Genomic DNA, 18,224 nt, shown 5'->3' with positions numbered 1-18,224 from the left:
TGATAATGATAGGTAATACTACTACTACCAGGGTGATAATGCTAGGTAATACTACTCCTACCAGGGTGATAATGATAGGTAATACTACTACTACCAGGGTGATAATGATAGGTAATACTACTACTACCAGGGTGATAATGTCAGGTAATACTACTACTACCAGGGTGATAATGCTAGGTAATACTACTACTACCAGGGTGATAATGTTAGGTGATACTACTACTACCAGGGTGATAATGATAGGTAATACTACTACTACCAGGGTGATAATGCTAGGACGTTAGGTAATACTACTACTACCCGGGTGATAATGTTAGGTAATGCTACTACTACCAGGGTGATAATGCTAGGTAATACTACTACTACCAGGGTGATAATGTTAGGTAATACTACTACTACCCGGGTGATAATGCTAGGATGTTAGGTAATACTACTACTACTACCAGGGTGATAATGCTAGGATGTTAGGTAATACTACTACTACCCGGGTGATAATGCTAGGATGTTAGGTAATACTACTACTACCCAGGTGATAATGCTAGGATGTTAGGTAATACTACTACTACTACCAGGGTGATAATGCTAGGATGTTAGGTAATACTACTACTACCCGGGTGATAATGCTAGGATGTTAGGTAATACTACTACTACCCAGGTGATAATGCTAGGATGTTAGGTAATACTACTACTACTACCAGGGTGATAATGCTAGGATGTTAGGTAATACTACTACTACCAGGGTGATAATGCTAGGGTGTTAGATAATACTACTACTATCAGGGTGATAATGCTACGTAATACTACTCCTACCAGGGTGATAATGTTAGGGTGTTAGATAATACTACTACTACCAGGGTGATAATGCTACGTAATACTACTCCTACCAGGGTGATAATGCTACGTAATACTACTCCTACCAGGGTGATAATGTTAGGTAATACTACTCCTACCAGGGTGATAATGTTAGGGTGTTAGATAATACTACTACTATCAGGGTGATAATGTTAGGGTGTTAGATAATACTACTCCTACCAGGGTGATAATGCTACGTAATACTACTCCTACCAGGGTGATAATGTTAGGGTGTTAGATAATACTACTACTATCAGGGTGATAATGTTAGGGTGTTAGATAATACTACTCCTACCAGGGTGATAATGCTACGTAATACTACTCCTACCAGGGTGATAATGCTACGTAATACTACTCCTACCAGGGTGATGATGTTAGGTAATACTACTACTACCCGGGTGATAATGCTAGGATGTTAGGTAATACTACTACTACCCAGGTGATAATGTTAGGGTGTTAGATAATACTACTACTACCAGGGTGATAATGCTACGTAATACTACTACTACCAGGGTGATAATGTTAGGTAATACTACTACCAGGGTGATGATGCTAGGACGTTAGGTAATACTGCTACTACTACCAGGGTGATAATGCTAGGGTGTTAGATAATACTACTACTATCAGGGTGATAATGTTAGGGTGTTAGATAATACTACTCCTACCAGGGTGATAATGCTACGTAATACTACTACCAGGGTGATGATGCTAGGACGTTAGGTAATACTGCTACAGTATTACCCCATGTCTCAACCCCTCCCCTTTACGACACACCCCTCACCCCATGCCTGGTTATCCAATGGCGTTCCCTCACTTTGGGGCTGATGAGGTGGTGTCTGTAACTGAAAGGAGTTAGCTTTATCCAAGACAGAATTTTCCTGAATCTCCTGTTTCTGTAGTGAGACAGCTTGATGTAAACACGTCTGAGCACTATGTCCTGCCTCCCTTTTCTCCAGACTACGCGGTAGCCATCTTTCACGACGCTGTAAAGACGGGGAAGTTTGAGTGCAACCTGAAGCCAGACACGCGGCTGCCCATGATGTACATCGACGACTGTCTGCGTGCCACCGTAGAGATGATGGAAGCGCCCGCAGACACCCTCTCCATGAGGACATATAACATCAATGCCATGAGCTTTTCCCCTGAAGAGCTGGCTCAGGAGGTCCAGAAACAGCTGCCGGACCTGGAAGTCACCTACGACATCGACCAAGTCAGACAGGCCATCGGTAAGAGAATTTTATTGATTATTTTATTTATACCTGGTTTGGAGTTGGAAAGATTCCTCCGTTTTCCTGAAAAATCCAGTGGGAGGATTCCCTACTTGCTTATTCCCTTCTGATTCTGGGAATCCTCGAACCGGGATTTCCTTGAAAAGCTGGGAATTAGCAACCATAATACTGCTGGATGATACCCTGGAGATCAAAGGTCAATGAACGAGGAAGACCTTTGTAAATACGCCACAAGAGGCCTCAACATTGAGATTCTCAAACTTGCATGCATTTTAACATTTTAACAAAGTTTTAATGTAGAAACGGAACAACAAAAAAGTCTTGTGACAATTTGACCGACAACAAAAGTGTCAAAGACGTTGGAGTAAAAAAAAAAACATTCACATTGACAATGTCCCCCTTCTTTTCTCCCTTTACAGCTGACAGCTGGCCAATGAACTTTGACGACTCTAACGCACGGAACGACTGGGGCTGGAAACACGACTACGACCTCCCGGAGCTCGTCCAGACCATGCTCAACTACATCGGCTCAGACTCGCGCATCGCGAAGGCCAACTGAGGGGCCAGCGGTGGCGTGCTGCTGGGTGGGGTGCTGCTGGGTGGAGTGCTGCTGGGTGGGGTGCTGCTGGGTGGGGTGCTGCAGCAGTGTTGTGTCGTTGTACATACTGTAAAGACTGTTGTTTTATAGGAGGGAGACACGTGGTCTGTAAATAGTCGTTTTCTCTGTCATTTGGAAGGGCTCTCAATCTGTCTCTGTCCGTCTTTCTGTCTCGGTATCCGTCTGTCTGTCTCGGTATCTGTCTGTCTGTCTGGGTATCTGTCTGTCTGTCTGTCTCGGTATCTGTCTGTCTGTCTGTCTGTCTGAACAAGTTACTAGAACGTGGTCGCGTGAGAAGTAGCGGGCCGATTTCTCTCTCTCTCTCTCTCTCTCTCTCTCTCTCTCTCTCTCTCAGGAGGAGGTGTTGGAGCACAGGGTCTGAGAACATGTTGAGATAAAACATCAGAGAAGTTGACTCCATATGGTTGACTTGCATGGCTATACATTGTTTGCTGTATTGTTCCATCTTCATTTTTAACAGGCAAACAAACAAAAAAGAATGGCGCTTGAACCCTTCTTCTCTCTGTGGGAGAGCTGATGTTAATAAAGGTCACCTCTATGTAAAGCTATTGCAAATGGGGCTAACTGTTGTAGAATTATTTAGCCAAAAGCTAAGAATTCAGGTATCAAAGGGCCTAAATTTACAGTCATAATCACATGAAGTGAAAGTTTTAGATGTAAGAGGTTTACTTAATATAAGCGGTGTTTGATGCACTTTAGAGTAAGAGAGAAAATGATTTTAAACCCTTTAAAAATCATCAAACAGATATACATTGAGGTGTGGAGGCACACATCGAGTACACACTTTTGTTCTGCCACTGATTCTGCATTCTTCTTTGTATTCTGTCTGCTGGTGATAACTGACTGGGAATCATGGTGACTCAACGTGCTTCTTGCACTTGTTGTATGTAAAGTGTGAATGAATAGTCCTCCGCTCCTCTGGAATCCTTTGGCAGCGTCTCAAATGGTACCCTATTCCCTATATAGATGGCACCCTATTCCCTATCTAGATGGTACCCTATTCCCTATATTATGGCACCCTATTCCCTATATTGTGGCACCCTATTCCCTATATTATGGCACCCTATTCCCTATATAGTGGCACCCTATTCCCTATATTATGGCACCCTATTCCCTATATTGTGGCACCCTATTCCCTATATTATGGCACCCTATTCCCTATATAGTGGCACCCTATTCCCTATATAGTGGCACCCTATTCCCTATATATAGGTGGCACCCTATTCCCTATATAGGTGGCACCCTATTCCCTATATAGGTGGCACCCTATGCCCTATATAGTGGCTCCCTATTCCTTATATGATGGCACCCTATTCCCTATATAGATGGCACCCTATGCCCTATATAGGTTGCACCCTATTCCCTATATAGATGGCACACTATTCCCTATATAGATGGCACCCTATTCCCTATATAGATGGCACCCTATTCCCTATATAGATGGCACCATATTCCCTATATAGATGGTACCCTATTCCCTATATTGTGGCACCCTATTCCCTATATTATGGCACCCTATTCCCTATATAGTGGCACCCTATTCCCTATATAGGTGGCACCCTATTCCCTATATAGGTGGCACCCTATTCCCTATATAGGTGGCACCCTATTCCCTATATAGGTGGCACCCTATGCCCTATATAGTGGCTCCCTATTCCTTATTTGATGGCACCCTATTCCCTATATAGATGGCACCCTATCCCCTATATAGATGGCACCCTATTCCCTATATTGTGGCACCCTATTCCCTATATTATGGCACCCTATTGCCTATATAGTGGCACCCTATTCCCTATATAGTGGCACCCTATTCCCTATATAGGTGGCACCCTATTCCCTATATGATGGCACCCTATTCCCTATATAGATGGCACCCTATTCCCTATATAGATGGCACCCTATTCCTTATATAGATGGCACCCGATGCCCTATATAGATGGCACCCTATTCCTTATATGATGGCACCCTATTCCCTATATAGATGGCACCCTATCCCCTATATAGATGGCACCCTATTCCCTATATAGATGGTACCCTATACCCTATATTGTGGCACCCTATTCCCTGTATTATGGCACCCTATCCCCTATATAGATGGCACCCTATTCCCTATATTGTGGCACCCTATTCCCTATATTATGGCACCCTATTCCCTATATAGTGGCACCCTATTCCCTATATAGTGGCACCCTATTCCCTATATAGGTGGCACCCTATTCCCTATATATAGGTGGCACCCTATTCCCTATATATAGGTGGCACCCTATTCCCTATATATAGGTGGCACTCTATTCCCTATATATAGGTGGCACCCTATTCCCTATATATAGGTGGCACCCTATTCCCTATGTAGGTGGCACCCTATGCCCTATATTGTGGCTCCCTATTCCTTATATGATGGCACCCTATTCCCTATATAGATGGCACCCTATTCCCTATATAGATGGCACCCTATCCCCTATATAGATGGCTCCCTATCCCCTATATAGATGGCACCCTATCCCCTATATAGTGGCACCCTATTCCCTATATAGATGGCACCCTATTCCTTATATGATGGCACCCTATTCCCTATATAGATGGCACCCTATTCCCTATATGATGGCACCCTATTCCCTATATGATGGCACCCTATTCCCTATATGATGGCACCCTATTCCCTATATAGATGGCACCCTATTCCCTATATAGATGGCACCCTATCCCCTATATAGATGGCACCCTATCCCCTATATAGATGGCACCCTATCCCCTATATAGATGGCACCCTATCCCCTATATAGATGGCACCCTATTCCCTATATAGATGGCACCCTATCCCCTATATAGATGGCACCCTATCCCCTATATAGATGGCACCCTATGCCCTATATGATGGCACCCTATGCCCTATATAGTGGCACCCTATTCCCTATATAGTGGCACCCTATTCCTTATATGGTGGCACCCTATTCCCTATATAGATGGCACCCTATTCCCTATATGATGGCACCCTATGCCCTATATGATGGCACCCTATGCCCTATATAGTGGCACCCTATTCCCTATATAGATGGCACCCTATTCCTTATATGATGGCACCCTATTCCCTATATGATGGCACCCTATTCCCTATATAGATGGCACCCTATTCCTTATATGATGGCACCCTATTCCTTATATGATGGCACCCTATTCCCTATATGATGGCACCCTATTCCCTATATAGATGGCACCCTATTCCCTATATAGATGGCACCCTATTCCCTATATAGATGGCACCCTATCCCCTATATAGATGGCACCCTATCCCCTATATAGATGGCACCCTATTCCCTATATAGATGGCACCCTATTCCCTATATAGATGGCACCCTATGCCTTATATAGATGGCACCCTATCCCCTATATAGATGGCACCCTATCCCCTATATAGATGGCACCCTATTCCCTATATGATGGCACCCTATGCCCTATATAGTGGCACCCTATTCCCTATATAGTGGCACCCTATTCCCTATATGATGGCACCCTATTCCTTATATTCCCATATTCTCTATTCCCTATATAGTGGCACCCTATTCCCTATATAGTGGCACCCTATGCCTTATATTCCCATATTCTCTATTCCCTATATAGTGGCACCCTATTCCCTATATAGTGGCACCCTATGCCTTATATTCCCATATTCTCTATTCCCTATATAGTGGCACCCTATGCCTTATATTCCCCTATAATGCCAATAGGGTCCCATTTGGGATGCACATTTTGACTGGTTAAATATGGACTGTTTCCTTTAGTTGGTAATTTAGGCGTCAGGGATGCCTGTTTTCACCCTCTAACTCTGTTCTTCAAAGGGGTGAGTGTTGTGGATGTTATATATATATTTTTATATATTTCTGCTGGTCAATGTTCATTTTTTTTCAGATGCTATTATTGTTAATGAATTCTATTGCTATAAGCTTTTTCACACTGCATTGTTCTTAGCCCCAGGCTAAGACTGGCCCTGGACTAGCTTACCCTGTGTTCACGGTTCACACAAGCTTTTACTGATGACTTGTCTAAACCTTGCCTGTCTGACCTTGGGGGGGGGGGGAGGAGAGAGAAAAAACTGTTTGAATTGCGATCTCGCTCCTGTACAGAGAATGCTGTGCACAGACGAGACATCAACTTTTCTGATCCAGGCGAAATCATGCAACAATATTTTATTGTCATGGATAGCCATAATCCAATTAAATGTTAATACGAAAACAGGAAAATGGAGAGCTTGATGCCCTTCCAGCTGTAGAGTTTGTGGCTTCAGTTGGCTAGCTAAGTGAGAAGAAGTTAGCCAGCTGGCAGAGCAGCCATTTTTGTTAGCCATAGAAACCAAATGTTTTTGCATAGATGAAAGTATTGTTTTTTTATTTATTTTTTTTAGGTTTTTGTCGTCTGATAGAAGGATGAAATAGTATACATGTATTTATTAAAATGGCAGAAGGCATCACAAGCATATGCAAATTATGCAAATGCAGCTCTTTTGTGATTGGACAAACCCGAGGAGGCTCTTAGCCCTGAGCCTTAAGGTGTAGTGTGAATGCATCTTTTCTGTGTGAAAGTTGGAACAAAATGTGTGTTCTTTCAATCACAAAAATCTCCTTTTGTCATTAAAGCGTCTTTTTTTTTTTTCTTTCAACTATCTCAGTCTTTGTTTCTCGTCTTTAGTGCCTCATTCTGTCTGTTTCTATATACTATTATTCTTCCTCCTCACTGATACAATGGGAAAAAAAATGAAAAAAGGCTCTTCCTAAGTTTCCTGTACGTTTCTAGCTATGACATGACAAGAAGTGGTATAAGGCAGTACTAGTAAAGCCAGATGAAAAACAATAAAAAGTTCTCACCGGAGGTATTTATAACGCTTTGTTTAGAATGTGTTCAGTACAAAATGTAATCCAACTCCAAAGGTTTGATGCATATTAAAATATCTATGAATTCATTACTTCACTGGAATCACAAGGCATTTATTTGATTACAATTTACTTTGGCCACTAAGACTGGGTAGCTACTGCGGAAAGGAGGAGTTGGGTTGAACCAGGGTTACTTTATGCTTGCTTTTTTTAATTTTTAATTTTATAAAAATTTGACAATTTGGTTGGCCACCAAGACTGGGTAACCACTGCGATTAAATTTGAAGCGAAAGGAGAGTTTTTTATTGGGTTGAACCTACTAAGGGGTGCATGTTGAAGTGGGTTCTCTTGTGAAACACAGAGTTATTATCTCTGGCAGACAGTCAACATCCTCGGAGCCAAATCATATACACCTGTTCTCCATTATGCATGATGTGCTGAAATCAAAACTGGGTTATTTTGATCAGAATTTGAGTGACAATTTGAGAAGAAAGGAAAGGAGAAAAAAAAAAACACCAAGATAGGGTTAACTAGTCTTTTTGTTCATTGTGCTGATGTTGTATGACAACTTTGCAAAATGCTCTATTAATGACGTCACCTTTATTGACCTGAATGATGTCAGATCAGCTAAACATGATACCGGTGAAGGTCAGGACCAGATGAAGAAATCCGGGGCTGTTTTATTATAGCCCCCCCCCCCAGCAAACACACAATTCCCGGGCACCATCATTTTCTGTAAATAAATCAGTGTACTGTGAGGCAATTTGATGCGTTGTAAATTTACTGTGGAAGAGAAATATCCTTTATAATAAAGACATAATAACATTTGCGATGAGGCATTAGGCTAAAGTTGAGTAGAGGCGTTTTTAGGATTTCCACACATGCTGAACATTATAATTGGCCTTTTCAAAAACGCTTTTCATTAAATTTGACCTAATTTACATGCGAGAATAATATTCTACCTCTACTCTACTACCATCTACCTCTACTCTACTACCATCTACCTCTACTCTACTACCATCTACCTCTACTCTACTACCATCTACCTCTACTCTACTACCATCTACCTCTACTACCATCTACCTCTACTCTACTACCATCTACCTCTACTCTACTACCATCTACCTCTACTACCATCTTCCTCTACTACCATCTACCTCTACTACCATCTACCTCTACTCTACTCTACTACCATCTACCTCTACTACCATCTACCTCTACTCTACTACCATCTTCCTCTACTACCATCTACCTCTACTACCATCTACCTCTACTCTACTACCATCTACCTCTACTCTACTACAATCTACCTCTACTACCATCTACCTCTACTACCATCTACTTCTACTACCATCTACCTCTACTCTACTACCATCTACCTCTACTACCATCTACCTCTACTCTACTACCATCTACCTCTACTACCATCTACTCTACTACCATCTACCTCTACTCTACTACCATCTACCTCTACTACCATCTACCTCTACTACCATCTACCTCTACTACCATCTACCTCTACTCTACTACCATCTACCTCTACTACCATCTACCTCTACTACCATCTACCTCTACTCTACTACCATCTACCTCTACTACCATCTACCTCTACTACCATCTACCTCTACTACCATCTACCTCTACTACCATCTACCTCTACTCTACTACCATCTACCTCTACTCTACTACCATCTACCTCTACTCTACTACCATCTACCTCTACTACCATCTACCTCTACTCTACTACCATCTACCTCTACTCTACTACCATCTACCTCTACTCTACTACCATCTACTCTACTACCATCTACCTCTACTACCTCTACTCTACTACCATCTACCTCTACCTCTACTACCATCTACCTCTACTCTACTACCATCTTCCTCTACTACCATCTACCTCTACTCTACTACCATCTACCTCTACTACCATCTACTCTACTACCATCTACCTCTACTACCATCTACCTCTACTACCATCTACCTCTACTACCATCTACCTCTACTACCATCTTCCTCTACTACCATCTTCCTCTACTACCATCTACCTCTACTCTACTACCATCTACCTCTACTACCATCTACCTCTACCTCTACTACCATCTACCTCTACTACCATCTACCTCTACTACCATCTACCTCTACTCTACTACCATCTACCTCTACTCTACTACCATCTACATCTACTCTACTACCATCTACCTCTACTACCATCTACCTCTACTACCATCTACCTCTACTACCATCTACCATCTAATACCATCTACCTCTAATACCATCTACGTCTACTACCATCTACCATCTACTACCATCTACCTCTACTACCATCTACTACCATCTACCTCTACTACCATCTACTACCATCTACCATCTACCTCTACTACAATCTACCTCTACTCTACCATCTACCTCTACTCTACTACCATCTACCTCTACTCTACTACCATCTTCCTCTACTACCATCTACCTCTACTACCATCTACCTCTACTCTACTACCATCTTCCTCTACTACCATCTACCTCTACTCTACTACCATCTACCTCTACTACCATCTACTCTACTACCATCTACCTCTACTCTACTACCATCTACCTCTACTACCATCTACCTCTACTCTACTACCATCTACCTCTACTACCATCTACCTCTACTCTACTACCATCTACCTCTACTCTACTACCATCTACCTCTACTCTACTACCATCTACCTCTACTACCATCTTCCTCTACTCTACTACCATCTACCTCTACTACCATCTACCTCTACTACCATCTACCTCTACTACCATCTACCTGTACTCTACTACCATCTACCTGTACTCTACTACCATCTACCTCTACTCTACTACCATCTACCTCTACTCTACTACCATCTACCTCTACTACCATCTACCTCTACTACCATCTACCTCGACTCTACTACCATCTTCCTCTACTACCATCTACCTCTACTACCATCTACCTCTACTCTACTACCATCTACCTCGACTCTACTACCATCTTCCTCTACTACCATCTACCTCTACTCTACTACCATCTACCTCTACTTCCATCTACCTCTACTCTACTACCATCTACCATCTACCATCTACTACCATCTACCTCTACTACCATCTACCTCTACTACAATCTACCTCTACTACAATCTACCTCTACTATAATCTACCTCTACTCTACCATCTACCTCTACTCTACTACCATCTACCTCTACTCTACTACCATCTACCTCTACTCTACTACCATCTACCTCTACTACCATCTACCTCTACTCTACTACCATCTACCTCTACTCTACTACCATCTACCTCTACTACCATCTACCTCTACTCTACTACCATCTTCCTCTACTACCATCTACCTCTACTCTACTACCATCTTCCTCATCTACCATCTACCTCTACTACCATCTACCTCTACTACCATCTACCTCTACTCTACTACCATCTACCTCTACTCTACTACCATCTACCTCTACTCTACTACCATCTACCTCTACTACCATCTACCTCTACTCTACTACCATCTACCTCTACTACCATCTACCTCTACTCTACTACCATCTACCTCTACTACCATCTACCTCTACTACCATCTACCTCTACTACCATCTACCTCTACTCTACTACCATCTACTCTACTACCATCTACCTCTACTCTACTACCATCTACCTCTACTACCATCTACCTCTACTCTACTACCATCTACCTCTACTACCATCTACCTCTACTCTACTACCATCTACCTCTACTACCATCTACCTCTACTCTACTACCATCTACCTCTACTACCATCTACCTCTACTCTATTACCATCTACCTCTACTCTACTACCATCTACCTCTACTCTACTACCATCTACCTCTACTCTACTACCATCTACCTCTACTACCATCTACCTCTACTACCATCTACCTCTACTCTACTACCATCTACCTCTACTCTACTACCATCTACCTCTACTACCATCTACCTCTACTCTACTACCATCTACCTCTACTACCATCTACCTCTACTACCATCTACCTCTACTACCATCTACCTCTACTCTACTACCATCTACCTCTACTCTACTACCATCTACCTCTACTACCATCTACCTCTACTCTACTACCATCTACCTCTACTACCATCTACCTCTACTACCATCTACCTCTACTACCATCTACCTCTACTACCATCTACCTCTACAACCATCTACCTCTACTCTATTACCATCTACCTCTACTCTATTACCATCTACCTCTACTCTACTACCATCTACCTCTACTACCATCTACCTCTACTACCATCTACCTCTACTCTACTACCATCTACCCTACTCTACTACCATCTACCTCTACTCTACTACCATCTACTCTACTACCATCTACCTCTACTCTACTACCATCTACCTCTACTACCATCTACCTCTACTCTACTACCATCTACCTCTACTCTACTACCATCTACCTCTACTCTACTACCATCTACCTCTACTCTACTACCATCTACCTCTACTACCATCTACCTCTACTACCATCTACCTCTACTACCATCTACCTCTACTCTACTACCATCTACCTCTACTCTACTACCATCTACCTCTACTACCATCTACCTCTACTCTACTACCATCTACCTCTACTCTACTACCATCTACCTCTACTACCATCTACCTCTACTACCATCTACCTCTACTACCATCTACCTCTACTCTACTACCATCTACCTCTACTCTACTACCATCTACCTCTACTACCATCTACCTCTACTACCATCTACCTCTACTCTACTACCATCTACCTCTACTACCATCTACCTCTACTCTACTACCATCTACCTCTACTACCATCTACCTCTACTACCATCTACCTCTACTCTACTACCATCTACCTCTACTCTACTACCATCTACCTCTACTACCATCTACCTCTACTACCATCTACCTCTACTACCATCTACCTCTACTCTACTACCATCTACCTCTACTCTACTACCATCTACCTCTACTCTACTACCATCTACCTCTACTCTACTACCATCTACCTCTACTACCATCTACCTCTACTACCATCTACCTCTACTCTACTACCATCTACCTCTACTACCATCTACCTCTACTACCATCTACCTCTACTCTACTACCATCTACCTCGACTCTACTACCATCTTCCTCTACTACCATCTACCTCTACTCTACTACCATCTACCTCTACTTCCATCTACCTCTACTCTACTACCATCTACCATCTACTACCATCTACCATCTACTACCATCTACCTCTACTACCATCTACCTCTACTACAATCTACCTCTACTACAATCTACCTCTACTATAATCTACCTCTACTCTACCATCTACCTCTACTCTACTACCATCTACCTCTACTCTACTACCATCTACCTCTACTCTACTACCATCTACCTCTACTCTACTACCATCTTCCTCTACTACCATCTTCCTCTACTCTACTACCATCTACCTCTACTCTACTACCATCTACCTCTACTACCATCTACCTCTACTACCATCTACCTCTACTCTACTACCATCTTCCTCTACTACCATCTACCTCTACTCTACTACCATCTTCCTCTCTACCATCTACCTCTACTACCATCTACTCTACTACCATCTACCTCTACTCTACTACCATCTACCTCTACTCTACTACCATCTACCTCTACTCTACTACCATCTACCTCTACTACCATCTACCTCTACTCTACTACCATCTACCTCTACTACCATCTACCTCTACTCTACTACCATCTACCTCTACTACCATCTACCTCTACTACCATCTACCTCTACTACCATCTACCTCTACTACCATCTACCTCTACTCTACTACCTCTACTCTACTACCATCTACCTCTACTCTACTACCATCTACTCTACTACCATCTACCTACTACTACCATCTACCTCTACTACCATCTACCTCTACTCTACTACCTCTACTCTACTACCATCTACCTCTACTCTACTACCATCTACATCTACTACCCTCTATCTCTACTACCATCTACCTCTACTCTACTACCATCTACCTCTACTCTACTACCATCTACCTCTACTCTACTACCATCTACCTCTACTACCATCTACCTCTACTACCATCTACCTCTACTCTACTACCATCTACCTCTACTCTACTACCATCTACCTCTACTACCATCTACCTCTACTCTACTACCATCTACCTCTACTACCATCTACCTCTACTACCATCTACCTCTACTACCATCTACCTCTACTCTACTACCATCTACCTCTACTCTACTACCATCTACCTCTACTACCATCTACCTCTACTCTACTACCATCTACCTCTACTACCATCTACCTCTACTACCATCTACCTCTACTACCATCTACCTCTACTACCATCTACCTCTACTACCATCTACCTCTACTCTACTACCATCTACCTCTACTCTATTACCATCTACCTCTACTCTACTACCATCTACCTCTACTACCATCTACCTCTACTACCATCTACCTCTACTCTACTACCATCTACCTCTACTCTACTACCATCTACCTCTACTCTACTACCATCTACCTCTACTACCATCTACCTCTACTCTACTACCATCTACCTCTACTACCATCTACCTCTACTCTACTACCATCTACCTCTACTCTACTACCATCTACCTCTACTCTACTACCATCTACCTCTACTCTACTACCATCTACCTCTACTACCATCTACCTCTACTACCATCTACCTCTACTACCATCTACCTCTACTCTACTACCATCTACCTCTACTCTACTACCATCTACCTCTACTACCATCTACCTCTACTACCATCTACCTCTACTACCATCTACCTCTACTCTACTACCATCTACCTCTACTACCATCTACCTCTACTCTACTACCATCTACCTCTACTCTACTACCATCTACCTCTACTACCATCTACCTCTACTACCATCTACCTCTACTACCATCTACCTCTACTCTACTACCATCTACCTCTACTACCATCTACCTCTACTCTACTACCATCTACCTCTACTACCATCTACCTCTACTACCATCTACCTCTACTACCATCTACCTCTACTACCATCTACCTCTACTACCATCTACCTCTACAACCATCTACCTCTACTCTATTACCATCTACCTCTACTCTATTACCATCTACCTCTACTCTACTACCATCTACCTCTACTACCATCTACCTCTACTACCATCTACCTCTACTCTACTACCATCTACCTCTACTCTACTACCATCTACCTCTACTCTACTACCATCTTCCTCTACTACCATCTACCTCTACTCTACTACCATCTACCTCTACTACCATCTACCTCTACTCTACTACCATCTACCTCTACTTCCATCTACCTCTACTCTACTACCATCTACCATCTACTACCATCTACCATCTACTACCATCTACCTCTACTACCATCTACCTCTACTACAATCTACCTCTACTACAATCTACCTCTACTATAATCTACCTCTACTCTACCATCTACCTCTACTCTACTACCATCTACCTCTACTCTACTACCATCTACCTCTACTCTACTACCATCTTCCTCTACTACCATCTTCCTCTACTCTACTACCATCTACCTCTACTCTACTACCATCTACCTCTACTACCATCTACCTCTACTACCATCTACCTCTACTACCATCTACCTCTACTCTACTACCATCTTCCTCTACTACCATCTACCTCTACTCTACTACCATCTTCCTCATCTACCATCTACCTCTACTCTACTACCATCTACCTCTACTACCATCTACCTCTACTCTACTACCATCTACCTCTACTCTACTACCATCTACCTCTACTACCATCTACCTCTACTCTACTACCATCTACCTCTACTACCATCTACCTCTACTCTACTACCATCTACCTCTACTCTACTACCATCTACCTCTACTCTACTACCATCTACATCTACTACCCTCTATCTCTACTCTATTACCATCTACCTCTACTCTACTACCATCTACCTCTACTCTACTACCATCTACCTCTACTCTACTACCATCTACCTCTACTCTACTACCATCTACCTCTACTACCATCTACCTCTACTACCATCTACCTCTACTACCATCTACCTCTACTCTACTACCATCTACCTCTACTCTACTACCATCTACCTCTACTACCATCTACCTCTACTCTACTACCATCTACCTCTACTACCATCTACCTCTACTACCATCTACCTCACTCTACTACATCTCCTCTACTACCATCTACCTCTACTCCATCTACCTCTACTCTACTACCATCTACCTCACTCTACTACCATCTCCTCTACTCTACTACCATCTACCTCTACTACCATCTACCTCTACTCTACTACCATCTACCTCTACTACCATCTACCTCTACTACCATCTACCTCTACTACCATCTACCTCTACTACAATCTACCTCTACTACAATCTACCTCTACTACCATCTACCTCTACTCTACTACCATCTACCTCTACTCTACTACCATCTACCTCTACTCTACTACCATCTACCTCTACTCTACTACCATCTACCTCTACTACCATCTACCTCTACTCTACTACCATCTACCTCTACTCTACTACCATCTACCTCTACTACCATCTACCTCTACTACCATCTACCTCTACTCTACTACCATCTACCTCTACTACCATCTACCTCTACTACCATCTACTCTACTACCATCTACCTCTACTCTACTACCATCTACCTCTACTACCATCTACCTCTACTCTACTACCATCTACCTCTACTCTACTACCATCTACCTCTACTACCATCTACCTCTACTCTACTACCATCTACCTCTACTCTACTACCATCTACCTCTACTCTACTACCATCTACCTCTACTACCATCTACCTCTACTCTACTACCATCTACCTCTACTACCATCTACCTCTACTACCATCTACCTCTACTACCATCTACCTCTACTCTACTACCATCTACCTCTACTACCATCTACCTCTACTCTACTACCATCTACCTCTACTACCATCTACCTCTACTCTACTACCATCTACCTCTACTACCATCTACCTCTACTCTACTACCATCTACCTCTACTCTACTACCATCTACCTCTACTACCATCTACCTCTACTCTACTACCATCTACCTCTACTACCATCTACCTCTACTCTACTACCATCTACCTCTACTACCATCTACCTCTACTCTACTACCATCTACCTCTACTCTACTACCATCTACCTCTACTCTACTACCATCTACCTCTACTCTACTACCATCTACCTCTACTACCATCTACCTCTACTCTACTACCATCTACCTCTACTACCATCTACCTCTACTCTACTACCATCTACCTCTACTACCATCTACCTCTACTACCATCTACCTCTACTACCATCTACCTCTACTCTACTACCATCTACCTCTACTCTACTACCATCTACCTCTACTACCATCTACCTCTACTCTACTACCATCTACCTCTACTACCATCTACCTCTACTACCATCTACCTCTACTACCATCTACCTCTACTACCATCTACCTCTACTCTATTACCATCTACCTCTACTCTATTACCATCTACCTCTACTCTACTACCATCTACCTCTACTACCATCTACCTCTACTACCATCTACCTCTACTCTACTACCATCTACCTCTACTCTACTACCATCTACCTCTACTACCATCTACCTCTACTACCATCTACCTCTACTACCATCTACCTCTACTACCATCTACCTCTACTACCATCTACCTCTACTCTACTACCATCTACCTCTACTCTACTACCATCTACCTCTACTACCATCTACCTCTACTCTACTACCATCTACCTCTACTACCATCTACCTCTACTCTACTACCATCTACCTCTACTACCATCTACCTCTACTACCATCTACCTCTACTACCATCTACCTCTACTCTACTACCATCTACCTCTACTCTACTACCATCTACCTCTACTACCATCTACCTCTACTCTACTACCATCTACCTCTACTCTACTACCATCTACCTCTACTCTACTACCATCTACCTCTACTACCATCTACCTCTACTACCATCTACCTCTACTACCATCTACCTCTACTCTACTACCATCTACCTCTACTCTACTACCATCTACCTCTACTACCATCTACCTCTACTCTACTACCATCTACCTCTACTACCATCTACCTCTACTACCATCTACCTCTACTCTACTACCATCTACCTCTACTACCATCTACCTCTACTACCATCTACCTCTACTCTACTACCATCTACCTCTACTCTACTACCATCTACCTCTACTCTACTACCATCTACCTCTACTACCATCTACCTCTACTCTACTACCATCTACCTCTACTCTACTACCATCTACCTCTACTACCATCTACCTCTACTACCATCTACCTCTACTCTACTACCATCTACCTCTACTACCATCTACCTCTACTACTCATCTACCTCTACTCTACTACCATCTACCTCTACTCTACTACCATCTACCTCTACTACCATCTACCTCTACTCTACTACCATCTACCTCTACTCTACTACCATCTACCTCTACTACCATCTACCTCTACTACCATCTACCTCTACTCTACTACCATCTACCTCTACTCTACTACCATCTACCTCTACTACCATCTACCTACTCATCTACCTCT

General features: G+C 42.6%; 1 protein-coding gene across 3 annotated transcripts in view; it reads left to right on the top strand.

Moving 5' to 3' along the window:
- The window catches only part of LOC106608345 (L-threonine 3-dehydrogenase, mitochondrial), a 33,068-nt gene extending 25,406 nt beyond the window's left edge, over positions 1-7,662 (top strand). For 2 of the 3 annotated variants that reach the window (XM_014206237.3, XM_014206240.3), the window contains exons 8-9: positions 1,809-2,078; positions 2,501-7,662. In XM_014206237.3, the coding sequence (XP_014061712.1) occupies positions 1,809-2,078; positions 2,501-2,640 (410 nt within the window). In that variant the 3' untranslated portion in view covers positions 2,641-7,662. The remainder of the gene's footprint in view (positions 1-1,808; positions 2,079-2,500) is intronic. The other variant, XR_014392763.1, reaches the window with a different exon arrangement.
- The last annotated feature ends 10,562 nt before the right edge of the window (positions 7,663-18,224 follow it).

Source organism: Salmo salar, chromosome 06, assembly GCF_965601325.2.
Source record: "Salmo salar chromosome 06, fSalSal1, whole genome shotgun sequence".
NCBI lineage: Eukaryota > Metazoa > Chordata > Actinopteri > Salmoniformes > Salmonidae > Salmo > Salmo salar.
This window is presented reverse-complemented; position numbering and strand designations above follow the sequence as displayed.